A 19,097-nucleotide genomic window follows, 5' to 3' on the forward strand; every position below is an offset into this window, starting at 1 on the left:
ATTTAGCTGTAATGCATATCAACTAATAGAATACTTGGCTAAAATTATATGATGGGATGCATAAAAAGGCTAAGCGTTTTGCAAAGTAATACTTCACTTCTCTGTGGTGTTGGTGAGATCTGAAAACTGGCTTTAGCAGAAAGAAGCCAATGAATTCTTCTGAAGCTAGTTTATATCATTTACATTGAGGAAATTATGAAATGCTTATTTAGATCTACTTTGCCTTACAACTGGGGTTTTCCACTGAGAATAAACATTTGCTTTTGAGATGACATAAATCCAATGGCCCTGGAAAAAAGTTAACATAAATTAATTATGTTAATTACTAATATTAATGATTAGTTATGTTAATTATTAATTATTAATACTTTATATGTAAATAGGAGTTCATAAAACACATTTAATAACAAAGTATATAACCTTTGCTACCTACTAAGAAATTTGGTGAAGGCATCAATAACACCGAGAGGAGTTGAGATTAAAATTCTTACAGCCAAGGGAAGTAATTAGTATTGACAACCACTGTCAATGGCTACTATTGTTGTTATTGAAGCTGCAAGTTGGAGCATGTGGATTTGATCCTTTGCACACAAAAAGTTCACAAAAACTGCTTTTCAGAGCTTTTATTCTGTGGTACTCCTTGGTGAATCATGTATTAGGTTGTTATAAAGTGCATGTGAACTTTTATGTATACAAATGTCAGACCAAGTACAGGTTTCATTAATTATGTATATTTTAAACATCCATCAATTAAAAAAAAAAACAGAGGCCAAGAAATTAAATATAATAAAAAATGAAATATTTATTCTTTTGGCTCAATAATGACGTAGCTCACCATTCTTTTTAGTAATAGCAATTCCCTGCATGCAGTTCATTAGTACACTACAAGTAAATAGTTTTGTAAAAGGTTAACATTAAACTTTTGGTCTGTGCAAAAAACAAAATTTATATTGTGTTAGGTAATTGCACAACTTTGCCACTTCGTTCATGGCTAAAAAGGACAGAGCCCATGTTATTTCTCTAATAGCTCTAGTGTAGCAAGAATTAAAAAAATAAGACTAGTCTGCATAAGCAAATACTACAAAAGTTTGAGTAAAAAAAAATTTCCATGAATAATGGGTAATATTGAGGCAACCATAGTTGGTAAAAAAATGATCTAAGTTTGAATGTTGACCAATGTATCTCCTATTGGAATGGTAGAAAATATATTATAACAAAGAAATCCACAAAACCCATTGTCTAACTTTTATTTTAGGAAATTATCCATTGAAAAGTCTTATGGATTCAAAAGTTTGGAGTTGTGATTAAAAATAAAAAGCAAAAGCATAAAGTAAAATAAATTGCCATGTCATCAACCTGAAAATAATTTTCTTATGTACAAAATGCAACAAATAAAATTGATCATATTTTTACATTATTTATATTTAAACAAGTTTTGGACATATTTTTAGCAAAATATGAAGTATAGGTTTTGACAATAGGCAGTACGCAGTGTGTTTTTTTGAAATATAGAGAGACACCATATGACACTCAAGTTGAATTAAAAATGCAAAAGTAAAGGTACTTCTAAGTAACTGCAAGCTATTCTGCTTGACATACTGGATAGAGCTGTTTGAATTCACTCTACCAACATGTGACTTCTTCTAACCAAGGCTTGTGAAGAATGGGTTGAGTAAAATAGAGCAGCATAGGCAATATTAACATGCATTAGTGATAGTCTTCAAACTATTTATGTTTAATGAATGGTACAGGATACATCCCTGTTGGAAGCTCGCAAAAGACACATACACTGTGGTACATATTTGATTTAATAGATGTTGTTTAGCAGAATATATATATATATATTCCTGCCCAAACATGCACCACAGGATAAAATAACTATTTACATAACAGGGGGTGTTGAATTGACATAAAATGTCAGCTTTGCTGAGAGTAGAAGATGGCAAAGCAATACCGCAGCAAAAACTGGGACAACTATTCTAAAGTGACACTTTAGATATACTTTTTCTAGATTTTTTTTCATTTTGTTTTTGGAAAGCATTTAACCAAATTAAATATAGAGCTCTGGAACTTAGAATAAAATTTGCACTTGCTGAAACAATATTTGCATAAAAATAATCCTTTAAAAATTAGAGGAGACTTTACAGGCACATAACTGTTCAGATATAAACAAATGTAACAGACTAAAACACTTTCAAAATTAAAGCCATCTAGAAAACGGAAGTACCTGAAATTATTGACATTAGAATATTTTTTTTCTGGTTTTGAGTGCGAATTTTCTCTCTCAAAACACTTTTGCTAATTATTTGAGAGACTTATGGAGTAGGATCACAGGGCTCTTATATGTTTTTTCTCAACTTAAACTGCATTTACAAAAATAGTGACGTAGTATTATGAATAAACTATGAATTAGGGAGCAAGGAAATCCGCTAGAACAAATTTTGTAAAAATATGGCAGATATGGAAGTTAAAAATAGAGTGGATGCAAGTACTGTACTAAAGGTGTTTGGTGTAGTTACAACGATCACTTTGCACAATTATCCCTACAGTCTAGATAGCCATTGAATTTCTCTTCAGCAGTGTCAGCTGGTAATGAAAACAGCAACCTCTTGTCAATCTTGTTGATACCCTGACTCACAGAGTTGTAGTGATGGAGAGGTCACTGTCTTGTTATAGGCACTGACCATGAGTATTTATTAAAACAGTCAGTTTGGCATAGACCTCCTCTGGGAGTCCAGTTGACACATAGACTTTACCATCGTAGGCTGTAAACAATTGATCACAAAGATAATTCTTTGTTTCTTTTTTACTTTTGATTTTCCCTGACCTCTTTCCCTTTGCTTTCTTTTTCTGGTTTGTCTTTCTCAAACTTTTCTTTGTCTGGCTTTGTTACACTGTCATAGGAAGGAGGAGAGGTGGTAGAGGAACTTCCATCTGTTTTTTCTGGGGTGGAGTTTCCATTTAATTTGTCAATAATCATGTCTTCTTTGATAGGTAAGTCAATCCTTCCTTTAATTGCCTCTTTGTTATATTCACTTGATACCCTTTTTAACCTTTGTCTTAAAAGATAACATCTGAAATTACGCTGAATGATAGCAGCAGACACCTCCTCTTGTTTGCGTTTCAGAGTGGTTGTGATGGGCTCATAGGAGACTTTGGAGGGATTTGACGCCATGAACCGGTCTTCCATCTGTATTCGAAGGGCATCCATCTCTCCACTCTCACCCAAAACCCGCTTCGTAAAGGCAAATAAAATGTCGAGGCAGTGGATCCGATCCCCACTGACCATGGGCAGGTCCATGGCAATGAGCTGGACTTTGTTTGGTTTGGCTATGAGAAGAGGAGGATCCAGGGCAGCTGCAAAATCAGAGAGCTTGGAGAACTCTATAAACTGGGTGGCATCGGGATCAAACTTCTCCCAGACCTCATAGAACATCTCAAAGTCATCCTCGCTCAGGGGCTCTGCACTTTCCTCAGTAGCAACACTGAAGTTCTCCAGGATGACAGCGATGTACATGTTCACCACGACCAGAAATGAGATGATGATGTAACTGACAAAAAAGAAAATCCCGACAGAGGGGTTCCCGCAGTCTCCCTTAACTGAGCTTCCAGGGTGAATTGTGTCGGGATCACAGTCAGGGGGCGCACTGTTGAGAATAGGTGCTAGCAGTCCGTCCCAGCCAGCAGAGGTGGTAATTTGAAACAGGCAGATCATGCTGTTGCCAAAGGTCTCAAAGTTGAACATGTCATCAATTCCAGCTTCCTTTTTAACATAGGCAAAGTTGGACATTCCAAAGATGGCATAGATGAACATGACCAGGAAGAGCAGGAGGCCGATGTTAAACAAGGCCGGAAGGGACATCATCAGAGCGAAGAGCAGCGTGCGGATCCCCTTGGCGCCTTTGATCAGACGCAAGATTCGGCCAATCCTGGCGAGCCGGATCACTCGGAACAGGGTAGGAGATACAAAGTACTTTTCTATCAGCTCAGCCAGAAACATGCCTATGGAAAAATATAGAAATCAACTAAACAGTGAATATTTTATGCTTATATGAATGCTTTATCTTTTCAAGGTTTATGAAAACAGCAAGATTGTTATGAGTATAAACTTTCACTAAATATTTGAGTCCCCTCCCTCATATTAGTAATTAAAGATTACAGAATTCTATTTAATGATGCTATAATGTTATAAAATTTGATTTTTGGAAAAACCAACAATTAAGTAATCTCAGAGTGTCATAGCAATTTAAGATTATATACACTCAGTTACTTTGAAGTTATCCCCACATGTGAAATATTCTGATTATAAACAAAGATTATTTCTGAAATTTCTAAATATATTGTTTTCTGTTTTTGAATACTGACATTCTTCAGTTAGAGGAAAATGAACGGTAGTGGTTAACTTTAGAATTATACATATTAACATTCTCAGATCTAATTTCCGTGTTGCACAGCTGTCAGGCTTTGGGGAGCTTTACCTACAATGGTACTTCTCTGTAATTAAACTATTCTTACCTACAATGGAGAGAATCACCACCACAAAATCAAAAATGTTCCAGCCTATGGTGAAGTAGTAGTATCTGAGAGAGATGAGCTTTAGCACAAATTCTCCAGTGAACAGGATAATGAACACAAGGTTGATCCGGGACAAAACTAGAGTCATATATTTGCTCTGGTCATCAGTTTCCACCATCATGGTGACCATATTGAGGCAGATAAGGATCATGATGCTGATATCAAAGACTTGTCTAGTTACAAAATCAAAGACCATTCCTTGGAATTTGTTCTAGAAAGAGAGGAGAGAGCAGGTTTATCTGCATATTTCATAAATAATGATCCAGTAAAATTGCAGGTGAAGTCCTTCCATATATGGCCATGAGCTTTACACCCTTCACATTAGTCTAAACAATTCTTTGTGTTCCATTTCTCTTCACATTAAAATACGAGAAGGAAATGAAAAAAGTCATAAAGTTGGTGGCAGTTGGCTGTTACTATGCATGGGCTTTGCTTGATTTAAAAAAACTATGATACTTTTTACAAAAAAACTATGAAAACATAATGAAGATTTACCAAGTAGGTTGATACAGACATTTATTTTTTTTATTTTTTATTTTTTTTAAAGATTTTATTTATTTATTCGACAGAGATAGAGACAGCCAGCGAGAGAGGGAACACAAGCAGGGGGAGTGGGAGAGGAAGAAGCAGGCTCATAGCAGAGGAGCCTGATGTGGGGCTCGATCCCAGAACGCCAGGATCACGCCCTGAGCCGAAGGCAGACGCTTAACCGCTGTGCCACCCAGGCGCCCCCAGACAGACTTTTAGATGGGTGAATACCCTAATTCATTTATCAATACTTCAGGAATTTTGGTTTATATATTATATATATCTTTCCCTCCTTCAAAATATGTCAGTCATTATCTGTTTTATTCTACCTCTTCTAATGGCTTTATGATTTTGGGTACGATTTTTTGGGGGCCTCAGTTTCCTTATGCATCTAAGATAGATAAGTTAGAGTACAGTTCTATGAACGTAACATTATTATGTCTTTTCATATATTGTGAAGCTCTGCAGAGTATGTGTTCTGATTCTTTTTCTTGTTTTGTGTATTTCGTGAAACAAACTATTTTGATGGTGCCCTTTTCCTTCCTAAGAAGGTTGAGTATTTTCTAGTCACACGAAATGGAGAGAACAAATAGTATGGACGGAAGTGATGGGGTGAGATGGGAGTTTTCCAGACTCCATCTATTTAAATGGCAAGAGAGTGCCATATAACAAGATTGGGTACATTCCTGGAAGCAGTAGATGGCAGCAGGAATACGAAGGCTGCTTTGGAAACAGTTATTGGGAACCTCAAGTGGGATGTTTTCAATTGACAAGCTGTAAAGAGCATTACCTCCTTTTTAAGAACTTAGTAATTCTTATTGAGTGTGGCAGTTGTAAACGGTGTTAAACAATATCAACTTTTACAATTAGGGCATATTATACATTGGTGATATCACTCAGTATGTTCTCATCCAGAGCACTGCCAATTTCATCACATGGAAATAAGGCTTTAGAATATTAAAGAAGATGAGTAATTCTTACTGCTGGCCGAGGTATGGGCTTCTGAGGTTTCTTGGATCCAAGTTTCTTCATTGCATTGTAGTATTTTTTCTGTTCCTCTGTCATAAAGATGTCTTGACCTCCAAAGTAAAGATATAGTATAAAACTGGTTACAATCTCAACATGTGTTAAATAGTATGTGTACAAAAATATTTCTGAGTCTTTAGTCTTTTCTCAATTTTTAAATGGAAATTATCCCATTTCATATATATATATATATGAATTATATAATGGATATTATCCCATTTCATATATATATATGATTTATATATAAATTATATATATAAATCATATATATGATATATATATGAATTATATAATGGATATTATATATATATGAATTATATAATGGATATTATCCCATTTCATATATATATGATTTATATATATAAATTATATATATATAAATCATATATATATATATATATATATTCTGCTTTCCTCATTTATGTGAAATTCTGAGTACTTTGTTATTATGTAAAACCTATAATCACATAGATCTCTGATTAGTACAGGATCCTAACTTGATTATATTATGTTTAGAAGGAGGCTCAGGGGTCTCAAATATATTTTTGTGAAAGAAAAAATGTTTTCTTAGTCCATTTCACTGTTTTCTTTCTTTTATTCAATAATTTTAAGTACTTCCCATATGCTAGAAAATGTAACTTATCAGAATTAAATAGATACATGAGACACAATATCTTGTTGTCACGTGGAGTAGGAAAATGAAAACAGTTGGAAAATGTATAAGAATATATAAAAAAGTATTGTAGAGATCAAAATAAACCCTAAAGACTCAGAAACAGGCTTTATATAGGAGGATACCCTTAAGCTAGGCCTTAACAGATGATTAGAGGTGTGCTAGGCAAAGCATTCCAGGAAGAGAAAATACCCTATATAAAGTCATGGAGGTACAAGAGCATGGCTTGTTCAGAAAGGGCAAAAAATCCATGTAGCTATGTGTGTAATGTGTTTTAGTCGTGATGGCAGATATAGACTTAGGAGTAGGGAAGTAGATAAAGAAATGTGGTGTGGGAGAAAATGAAGCTAGAAAACTGGGTGGAAATAATTCCTGAAATTCTCTGTAAGCAAGGGTAGAGCATTAGAGGAGTCCCACTGGATGCTTTGAAGCCGTGGTCCTATTTTTTTGTCGCAAAGACACTATAGCAGCTCTGCAGAGGACGAACCTAGAGAGGAGCAACCAACTAGAGGCTTAAACTCTGCAGCTGAACTGACCACACAGTGAACTGAAAAGAATATAAAAATGATCTAAGTCTGTGTTGACTATGCGTATCCTGATTATTCGGATGTACAGCAGACAGAACCTCAGAATGGGGAAAACTGAGAGCTGAGGAATACTTATCTTCTTTTTCTGTTGGTTGAAGTTATCTATGATTACACCAATGAATAGATTCAGAGTGAAGAATGACCCAAAGATGATAAAGATGACGAAGTATAAATACATATATAGATTTTCTTCATATACAGGCTGAAGTTTTACCTAAATAGTATTGAAAATATTAAATAATATTTAAAAACATAATAAATATTTCAACTAAGTTAACAATTTGGTGAGTGTTCTTACTTAATCTAGAGCTATTTTTGCTTTGCTCTGAGATACTGCAAAAAAAGTTCTTCTTTCAAAGTAGTATGATTTAAGATAATGAAAATTTGTAATTTTTATGCTTGTTCTTGAATCTGTTTTTCCATTGTGGCTTACCTGTACATTTTCTTTAGAGTAAATGATAGTGGTATAACAAGAAATATTTTGAACCTATTATTAGTCTTATAAATTTTTTTGCAGCATTTTAAGTTTGGGTCTGGAGATGTTGGTTCTTGAAGATATTACTTTAATAATAGAACATCAACTTCTAAGAGGAATGCAACATAAACAGATATGTTCTGAGGAATTTTTTTTTTAATTCGTATTTTCAAAATTGAGTTTCCCTGAAACTTGCTTGCTTTTTTCATGATATTTTTGGAAGTTGCTTCACAAAATCTGATTTATACTCTCCAGGGATAGGGAGAGGCAAGTTACTTTCTCATGAGCGATGTTCCTGATCTTGAGTCTCATTTATGGACCAGTTTGGTGTCTTCTGATCCATGCAGTTAGATATCCTTTCATAGTAGATATATGTATCAGACATATACGAACCAAAATATCATCTTATTGAAGTACATTAGCTTAAGAGGATCATTTCTGTAATTATTAATGTTCTGATTGCATCTAGTATAAAATTCTTGGTCATTCACTTAAATTATTACAAATGTTCACTACAGAAAATCTTTTAACTGTAAGTAGTATTTGAGTGATACTTACATCTCGTGAATCAACAGCTGCATACATAATATCCATCCAGCCTTTAAATGTGGCCTGTGAAAAATACATATTTGAATTCTACATAAAAAATTAATCCAAGAATATGGCATTTTACCGTACTACAAGTAAGTTTTTGTATGATATCATAAAATTCTGTGTCAAGAGATTGAAATTAATTGAATGAAAAATTGAATTGAAGTAGAATATGATTGTATTTTGAGTCTGGAATTCATTTTCTTTGTTTCTCTTGGAAGATATTAATTTTTTTCTACACAAAAATTTAACTGGAGGCTTGATTCATAAAATACCCATCTTAGTCTCAAATTCTTTCTATATCAAAATATAAGTTCTGTGATTCAAACCTATGGTGTGTTTAAACACAACTCAGTTGTTTTCATTAGTGAATTACTGATTACTTAATATGTGGTCAATTAAGTCAAAATTATTAAACATTATGCATTTTGAAATCTACTCCATAAGATTTGTATTTCTGCAATAGTAGAAGCATACTCCTTAGATGTTGGCACAATAAATTTCCCGGCTAATAATTTATACATTTAATTCATCACTAAAATATGTATATTGTTATTTTAACATATAAAATTCCTCCTTTGGCAAGGATTGCTAAGGAAAGCTAAAAACAGTAATAGTGCAATAGCACTCAATAATATAATAAGAAAAAACCAGGAAGCAGGAATATATGGCCATATTAAAACATACTAAAAGCTCAATACTGAGAAAATACATATTAAAATAACTGTAAAACATCTTGAAGTCAAGTTAAGCTAATAGTATAGGTGTTATCATCAACTACTTTTGTACTGTCAGGTATTAGTTATTCAAACGAAGGACATCACAGAAATGATCTTTTGTGAAACATTTTGAAAACATTTCCAGAACTCATACAGTGGCAACCTACCACTTGAAGCAATGCAAGATAGCCAGCACCAACATTATCAAAATTTACTTTGACATTTTTCCATCGAGCTTGCTTGCCAAGAGCCTGACAGTCGCTCAAATTGTTGACTTCACTGACTTCAAACATGTTACCCGTTGTCGTGTTAACACAGTGGTAGAACTTGCCAGCAAACAAATTCACACCCATAATGCTAAAGATCAGCCAGAAGATGAGACACACCAAGAGTACATTCATGATAGAGGGAATTGCTCCAACAAGAGCATTCACAACAACCTAGAAGAGAAATGAGGATAAGGCTGCTTACAAATCACTAAAATGAAAACCATTTCTTTCATTTATTTATTTAATACTAAAATGGGTGTGAAAAGAGTTAAATAAAAATCTAGGTGGATACGTTGTTTTTTGTTATATTTTCTAGGACATATTTGATAAGGGAAAACAAACAGTGACACAACTAAAGAGCTAAAGGATTTAAGGAAAGCAAAATATGCCAAAGTGTGAAAAGAAATAAAAACCTGATATAGTAAGATGGAGTCAGAAAATGTTTGTATGCTGGGGAGAAAAGAAAAAAAATGCATTAAATACCAACAGAAGAAATAATCATCATTCAGCAATACATTTTAATTTTCAAGAGTGTTAATGAATGGTTGATGATTTGAAAACATGGTTAAACAAACCCTTTGCAAATAAAGTATTAATAATGCCTTAAATCTGCCTCCTTAGATCAAGTCAACTTTTTATGACTATGAAGAATAGGGTTAAGAATTTACAAGGTTCTTTTTTTCTCTATTGGTAAATCCCAGTTTAAGAAAGTTTATTAAATGAGATGTAATTTATCTCTGGACATAAAAATACCCAATACATCCTCATTATTACTCTAAATCTCTCAGATGTTCACTTTGGGGTACATGTTACTTCATCAACCTAAGCTGATCTGTTTCTTGAAGGAGAAATTAAGTTACCTATCCTCTCACTAAATTCAAAAGCTTAAGCTGTATTTTGAAATCCCTAGGGAGGTTGACAGTATTTTTTCTTATCTAATTTAATCTGATTCATATTGGACCGTTTGTTAAGCATTTAACATGAATGAAACTATTAAATGAAACTACTGTTTTATTTTAAAATAATGTAAATTTTATGTTAGAAATCAACACCAAAATTTTTTAAATTGACATCAAAACCTGAAATCCAAAATCATAAAAATTTCATATGCTACTTGAATTGTATTTCTTTTAGAAATTAAGTTATATATATTATACTTGCCATGTTTCTTTGCTACTAAAATTTGTGTAAAATGACCTCCACAAATTTTCTTATTAAATAACTGCATGATACATTTTACCATATTTCATAGCTGGAACATTAATTCTGTCATATGATTGAATTAAAAATGCAAAACTGAATATGTTTTCAGATTAGAGCAAATATATAAGTTTCTTATTTTGTTCATTACTATCTTCCCTCAGAAAGGAATTGTTAATGTGAAACCATGCAAGCAAATGAGAGCTTAAGTAGTGTCAGTAATGGCAAAGATTGGTTTGAAATTGTATAATAATTTTTATGAATTTTGTCTTGTGACTTTTTTTTATCAAGTAGCACTGAAATGAAATTAGAATGTAAAACCAAATATTTCTTTGCTTATAGTGCTTCTGGGAAGCCTGGAGAATGGTTTCATTCTCCCTGATGAGTGAATCTCGAAGTCAAGGCTGAAGTGTTTTTATTGCTCTAAACAAACCTCCTAACATAAAAGCCTTACGGCCAGGGAAACATTCAATATCCATGTGCATTTGCATGCTGGATTAAACAAACCTGGCCTTTGCTAAATAGTACTTTGAGGGATGCGACAAGAGGTTGTGTATCTAAATAAGTGTGTACTTTATGTGTAGATGCATAAAATACACACTAAAGAAGAGAGCTGAAAAGGAAAATACACATGCTGTGGAAAAAGTGAACCTCATTCAGAATGCTCACTTAAAAGGGTGATCTTTAAAACAATCCCCAGGGGTTGCCTGAAATGCCTAGTTAATTTTTCTAACCCCTTATTTTGGTCGCTTAGGATGTATAGATTTTATCAGAGGCTACAGTTTAGAGTTGTTTTCTTGTACAATGAGTATTTTTGTTACTGATATTAATTGAAGAAGTAAAGCACACAAAACCATTTACCTTTCATTCATTACCAGTGATTTTTGAGGAATCAAACTGCCTCTTGGGAGGAAGAAAAACCCCTACTAGGTTGAATGTCATAGTAAAAAAATCATCTAAATATGTATAAGTGATGAAAAGAAATAAATGGCAGCACATGTTTTTTTGGATGTTGTGGAAACATCCTTGAACTATCATCAGAAGACTTGGATTCCAGTCCTAGTTCTGCCACAAACAATTTCTGAGGACCCATTGAAATAAACATCAGTTTCAGGCAGCTGGCCTTAGTGATAGCTAAGATTCCTGCTCTGAAATTCTGTAATTCTATGAAGTAAATATAAGAGGAGTGTGGTACCCCTCTGTATCTAAGTCATTACCTACATTTAATTCTGATATGAATTGTCAGAGAGCTTTTATTCTTCTTACCCTCATGCCTTCAAACCGGGACAAAGCTCTTAGAGGTCTTAAAGCTCTCAGTGTCCGTAGAGATTTAATGGCACCAAGTTCTGAATAGCCGAGAGCATTGGCTACCAAGCTAACCAAAGAAACCTACAAAAAGAAAAGATATTAATAGTTCACCTGGAAATAAACTGCTAACTAAAAGCATAGGATGTGGTGTCTATTCTTTAGTACCAACTAAATAAAATTCAGACATATCTTGGCAGCCATCATCTTCCACATAGTGGGTTCATCTTATATTGCCAGCCTCATGTCATGTTGTTGCTTTTCTTACCAATGAAAACAATCTTTGCCCATTTCTATAAACATGTAAACCCTTCCAGTTAGATATTTAACCCCCTGGGACCCCTTTCAACCTGTGCATATATCACTGATGATTCAGGATTTGGTTCAAAAGCCAGATCATCCATGGATCTGTGCTTAATGTCATTGATTGGAAATCATGTTTCTCTCCTGAACTTATGTAGTATCTTGGTTATGTGTACTGGAGGCATTTCCCATTTAATAGAATCAATTGATTAGATATCTTCTTTCCCCGTTCCAGGTCACATAAACTCTTAATGGGCTGTGATGAAACATTCTTCTCTTACTGTGCCTAATACTGCCTGGTTAAAATGCTTTAGTCAATATGTGTTGGATAAATAAATAATGGAATAATTTTTTTATCAGACCATGTAGTTTCATAATAACGAAGAAATGTTTATCCAAACTTCTGGACTTATAATTCATAGTGAGAATACATCTTCTGATATTTACACATATACTAAATTTTACTTAAATATATGAAAGGTTAAAGAAGACATGCCCTTTTTTGAGAGAAAGAGACTTTATTTGCTTAGATTTTCTTTCAATATAACAAGATTTATTGAACATTTACTATATGCAAGGTTCTAAGTGCCTTATGCATATAAATCTTAAGAAGTAGGTACTATTACTATTGCCTTTTCACTGGTGAGGGAGTTGAGCCCCACTCCCACTCCCTCTCCCCACCCCAAGAAAAGGGATGCATAGTAATAAGAGGTGGAGTTGGGTGGGTCTTGAACCCAAGTGATCTGACTTCAAAACCATATCTTAACCTTTTGCATACATTATCAAAATTTTATTCCTCATCTGATCCATGAAACACAGAAAATGGTTTGAGTGACTATCTTTTCAGTTCTCGCAAGGACTGTACAAAGGTAGTACTTTCCTTGCTGCATAGGGAGGAGTTAATTCATTATATCTACTGGATGGTTTAAAGGCATTGGAGCTTAATTTCTTTCAAGAAGGGCTGTTGAAAATGGATCTAAATGAATCCTTCCAAGAGTCTTATGAGGTAGGATGGAAACTGATCTGCCCAAGAACACATGGTTTAAAGGGTGACACAAAAACTAGAACTGAAGCTGTAAAGGCAAAGGGAGCCACTCTTCCCTCGTTGTTTAATTTAGCATACATCTCAGAGAATTTAACAGAAAAATAAGTGACTAGTGGCAGGATAATTTACTGAGTTATTCATTTCTGTCTACCATTCGCTGCTACAGAAGACTGGAAAGACGGGAAAGGTTATTAGAGAACATGCGGGCTTCTATGTTCTGGGCTCCTTTGCCTCGGAAGCATTAACAGCTTCTTTAGGCTTCTGGAGCTCCTGTCTGAAGACTTCCCTCATGCTCTCCTAGTCCTTTATTTGAGAACTGGGCATTTAAAGGGAAGTGCTGCAAATTCCTCACAACCTAAAGTAAGGAAGCTTATGGTTTGAAAAGAAAAGACAGGCAATGGCCAGAATCAGAGAGTACTGGATGGATAGGAAATTTGGGATTCAAAGGCTGGGAGACACCACTTGCATATAACCACCCCACAGTGGGGTGACTCTGTGAATTCCTAGAGAAGTGGGGCATTAGTGAACTGAGCTTCTTATTTTAATAGACCTCATTCTAATTTGTGTAGGACAAAAACTAATTTATTGAATTAACTAATGCAAAAAACTTAATATGGCTTAAAGGCAATTTTGAAATAAATAATTTTAAAGATTTGCAATGTACTTAAAATTTGAAGATACCAACACATATTGGTAGTGTGCTTTTTTACTTATTTTCTCTGTCTGAGAGTGGTCAAATGACTAGTCTAAAAAAGGTAGCAACGGACATAACTAGAATTTATGTCTTCTGTTTTCTAGTCCAGTGTGTTTTCCACCTCAGCAAACATGTCCCCAACCTTTCAACATCTAGTATTTTTATCCTCATTTCTTATGTGTTCAACATAAGAGGCTCTCTTGCTAATGTGTGCAAAGTGTAACAGAAATGCTTTAACAAAAACTGATTTTTTAGTATAAATTTATATGAGTCTAGGTGCCTCACAGTACAGCATATATAGAAAACTGTCCCTGTTAGAAGTTTCAGGAGGCTGGTTTGGTTGTCATCCAGACCTTTCTGCATTCCTATGGCAGCAAGACTGAGAAAGAGAAATAGTGCAGGAGGGATTTGATGGTTCTGAAGAAGACCTTAGGAGTTCTGTGATTGCTTAACAAACCACATAATACGAATGTATTTCTCTTTAAAATGGCTAAACATAATTTTTTTAAGCTCAGTATGAGCAAGTTGAGATAAAAACCATATAATCACTTCCATGCATTCCAATGATACATTTCAGTCCAAACACTTGCATAATTTTTGATGGCAAAATCTAGAAGCATTCTCATTGAAATGGGCTAAAAGAATATGCCCACTACCAACGTTATTTTTTTTTAACATTTTCTGGAAAAAGAAATAAGAGCTGTATGAATTTGAAAAGTAGAATTCATTATTTGCAGATATGTTTTTGTTGACCTCAAAAAAAAAAAAAAACCCAAGAGAATAAAGTGAAAAACTATTATAAGCAATACTATAATTATTTTAGGTGCTAGCTGATATATTTTTTCATATATTTTTTAAAAAGTTATATAGGAGTCTTTTGGAACTACATAAACTTTAAAATATTAGCATGAAAAAGTGTAACTTAAAATATTATTTTAAGAAGAATGGAGAGGACTGATCCCATCAGATATTAAAACCAATTATAAATCTGCAATAATTAAAGCTGTCATATTAGTAGACAAAGAAATGAATGAAACAAAATAAAGTCCAAATTAGACCTAAGACATGCTGAGATTTAGCATGTAGATAAGGGTAGCATTTCAAATGAGAGGTGAAAAAAATAAATGAGAAACAATTTTGAGGAAATTAATATTGGGTCCTAACCTCACACCTTACACCAACATAAATTTCAGACTGATAAAAAATTAAAATATAAAAATAAAGAAACACAAAACTTAAACTATAAAACTGGGGAAAAACATAGAAAAATGTTTTAATAATCTTGATATGAAAGGGTTTTCAGAAGCATGAACAAACCAAGAAGGGGAAAAAAATAGGACTGGTAAGTTTGACCAAATCAATGTGAAACATTTCTTCATGACAAAAAAACAAAGCCAAGAAACAAAAACCCAAATAGGAAAAACAATCATATCACATGTGACAAAATAGCTTATTTTAAAATTTTATTTGTTTACCTCTTTACTGTTTGTTCCTGCCTCCCACAAGGTGCAAGCTCTAACAGGGCTTGGTCTGTTCATGTTCATACCTCTTTTGTTTAAAATGGCATATGGCCCTTTTTAGGTGCTCAACACATTTACTGAATAAATGAATGAATGTTAGGAGGTTGGATAGATAGCCCACTGCAGTCTACTTTTACTTTTAGGTAAGGAATTGAAGAGATTACATTTTTTACACAGACAAATTTTTCAAGGTTTGAAAGCATATTCTTTCTGGTTTGAAGTACTTTACTTACACCTCAGATTTTTTTTTTTTTGTAAGCTTTCTATAGCTTTTTAGTTTCTTTACATCAATATACCTGATGAACTGGTGAAGCTCTTTTAAGTATGTTTTACTTGTACTTTCAAAAACAGTTTTATCTCTACATTTACCGAGGTTATATTAATCCACATATTTCCATCCTGGCTTAGTAAAGAATAGATCCATTTAAGAGACCATAACTTGTCCCAAAGTAGAAGGTTTTAATTACCCAGTTTCAGCCTACTAATTGAGACTAAGAGGGAAGTAATTTTTTTTTTGGCACATTCTTTGAAATTAAATTTATTCATTTAGACATTATTCAATGGATACTTAAGTATCTATAGTAGATGTCTCTAAGGATATAAACAGGATACAAAACCCCTGCTCTTGAGAGATTTTTGCATCTTACTCATATTTTATATATATATATATACACACATATATATATAAAATACTTGAAGTACAAGGTAGTATTTCAGTAAATGTAAAATTTTTAGTAAGTGTAAATATTTCAGTAAATTTCAGAATTCTCTGGAGAAGTTCTATCACATTTGTAAATGATCTTCATGCATGACAAAATCTTTCTGAACCAGAGAGGATTCTTCAATGTATTCAGTGTTCCATCATTTCAGTGAAAAGCTGGAGATTATAAATGCTAAATCCCAAAGCCAGTATGAAAATATAGTATTACATTTATAACAGTTAGGAAACCCCTGGAGTTAAGAAGAACTGAATTGAGAATTAGGAAATTTGGACACTAATCTCAGCTTTGTTACTAAGTAGTTGTATTATCTTAGGAAAATAATTTAAACTGAGGCTTCAGTTTCCTAATGTCTAGAATAAAGCGTAGATGCTCTTTGAAGCTCGTTCCAGCTGCAGATTATAAGAATATTAAGTGTCCCTTTATGGATAGCTTTTCAGGATAACATTAAAATTCACCTCTATTATCCATTAAAAGCTAACCATGGAAATTGGAAATCATTTCTGGTCTATGAAAGTGACTTGGTAGAAGATTTCTTATCAACTCAAAGGGTTAAACACATTTTGGTTATAGACTCTAAGTATGTATGTGTGTGAGAAAGGGGAGTAGAATTTAGATAGGCCCTTACTTATCAAAATGATAAAAAGAATGAATGTACACATACAGCAATTATTGATTCTTATTGGCAAGTGTTAGAGCTAAAAATAAAGTGCTTTATGATTGCTAGGGAACAGCTAGAGATAGTGCTTAAAGTACCTTGTTTTGTTGGGAGGCTGTGAAGCCTTGTGCAATGGAATATCACAGACTACAAAGAACCAGATGACTGTCATTTTGCCCCAGTGCTTCTTCATTGCTTGGAATAAGAAAATAAGCTGCAAGTCAGACAGATCCTATAATTGGTAATGTTTTTATGACTACTTACCCCAGGGTAATCAGATTCAGAGCAGGGCTCCTACACCTAACTCTGCATGGTAAATTTCTGCATAGCTACTGGGATATATCTAACTACTGATTTAAGAATGGAAATATATTTTATTGTCTCTGGGGGTATGTGGCCAAATGAATACAGTAAGTGGGTTATTTTTACATTTTTTAGTAACAGGTAATCTAGTAAGGGATTAAAACACAATCTCACAATTCCTGGCCGAAAGTCTGTCTTTTTTTTTTTTTTTTTTAGATTTTATTTATTTATTTATTTGAGAGATAGCAACAGAGGTACAAGAGAGAGCACAAGCTGGGAGAGGGAGAAGCAGGCTTCCCACTGAGCAGGGAGCCTGATGCAGAACTTGATCTTAGGACCCCAGGGTCACGACCTGAGCCAAAGGCAGATGCTTAGCCAACCGAGCCATCCAGGAGCCCCAAATCTGTCTTGATTTTTATCTCCTGTAGTTGTTTTTTTAAATGTAAATGTTAATAAGCTAAGTGCTTAGATCTGTCAACAGATTTTTAGTTATTCCCTACCTTGAGGTCCTTAACTTTCAGAAAAAGAACTGTCTGCTTGTGGTATAGAACACTCTCTGTGTTTTCCTTCCTTACCACTGTCCACATTTTTGGGACCTCTTCTACTGTTTCCCATGAAACTTTCCTAATTTTTACATTTATTGTAGGCTTTTTTTTTTTTTAACTGCATAGTTGTGTCAGCATTAGTGAAACTAGGTTCTCAAAATCAAGGTTTTAATCACAGGAGTATATGAAATGTCAAATGTGCCTCTTTAAAAAATAGTTTCATAAAAATCACTCAGGATACTTACATCGACAATCAAGAAATCTAGCCAGCACCAGGCATTGGTGAAATATGTTTGAAATCCATAAGCTACCCATTTGAGGAGCATTTCCAGAATGAATATGTAAGTGAAGACCTTGTCAGCATATTCTAGCATGGTTTTGATAGTCTTTCGCTGTTCGATGTATATATCTTCAAAAGCCTGTGAATCAAGAATGCTTTTATTTTACCTGAATGGCTTGCCTCCCCCAAATACTTGATAAAATTGCTTAGTATAATATTGGTCACAAAGCAGTAATTTGATAAATAGTGGCTAATATCTCACAAACATCAGACAAAAGCTAAAGACTAAAACTAACAGAAAATGTTGGCAAGGAAATGTCAATATCTTTACTGATTTAGTATGTTTGTTCTTTCCTGCCTCTCACCCCAAAATCTCTATCTCAATTACTGCTATAAAGACATGCTTTTAGAGAAGTAATACGAACTCAGGAAATAACTAGAAGTTCTGTTAATGAGGGATAGGCTTGGCCTAGTCCAACATTACTTTCAGTGATTCCCTGACTGATCTGGCTTATTTTGAAAGAATAAATTGATTATACATAAAGAAAACAAAATACACTTTTAGTTCATAAATGTTAATATAATTATTAGGGTGAACTGGATGGTAGTTGACATGGAAGTTAACATAGTTACAGAATGTCTCTGTAAATGGTTGTCTCAGTGAGGAAAACATCTATTAGATAAACACCAGATGAGAAATTCCATCTGGCTGTTCATAGTTCTGATTTATTATGTACTGATTTTGCACAGTTAAACCCTGGGTGCCACGTTCTGCCAGGCATAGATATGCCTCCTCTTTTGCTTCTTAAACTCAATGTGTGTTTGTGGTATTTTCAGAAAAAAAGCTATTTCACTAGAACCTGCCTCTTACCATTTTGCGTTTCACTTACCAAAGCACCACTGCTGAGAAGAATCATGAAGACAATGAAAGTCTCAAACCAGTTGTGTTCAACAATGCTATAGCAGGTTTTCCGAAGATTCCACCAGACCTTTCCTTTGCCTTCTTCTATACTTACTTGACAGAATGGAAACTTTTTAATACATCCTAAAATATAGCATTAAATATAAGAAATTAGAGAAAA

The 19,097-nt window shown here is 33.8% G+C and overlaps 1 protein-coding gene across 1 annotated transcript in view; it reads right to left on the bottom strand.

Annotated features, from left to right (window-relative positions):
- Positions 1-754: 754 nt before the first annotated feature.
- Positions 755-19,097, bottom strand: part of SCN3A (sodium voltage-gated channel alpha subunit 3) — a 79,877-nt gene continuing 61,534 nt past the window's right edge. Inside the window, exons 18-26 of the mRNA XM_087861126.1 lie at positions 18,906-19,060; positions 17,981-18,154; positions 11,910-12,032; positions 9,342-9,614; positions 8,423-8,476; positions 7,466-7,603; positions 6,085-6,189; positions 4,516-4,786; positions 755-4,002 (exon numbers count right to left, since the gene is read on the bottom strand). Of these exons, the coding sequence (XP_087717252.1) occupies positions 2,807-4,002; positions 4,516-4,786; positions 6,085-6,189; positions 7,466-7,603; positions 8,423-8,476; positions 9,342-9,614; positions 11,910-12,032; positions 17,981-18,154; positions 18,906-19,060 (2,489 nt within the window). The 3' untranslated portion in view covers positions 755-2,806. The remainder of the gene's footprint in view (positions 4,003-4,515; positions 4,787-6,084; positions 6,190-7,465; positions 7,604-8,422; positions 8,477-9,341; positions 9,615-11,909; positions 12,033-17,980; positions 18,155-18,905; positions 19,061-19,097) is intronic.

The sequence above is a fragment of the Ursus americanus genome, chromosome 1, assembly GCF_024610735.1.
Source record: "Ursus americanus isolate L20-20 chromosome 1, mUrsAme1.1.p, whole genome shotgun sequence".
Taxonomy (NCBI): Eukaryota; Metazoa; Chordata; class Mammalia; order Carnivora; family Ursidae; genus Ursus; species Ursus americanus.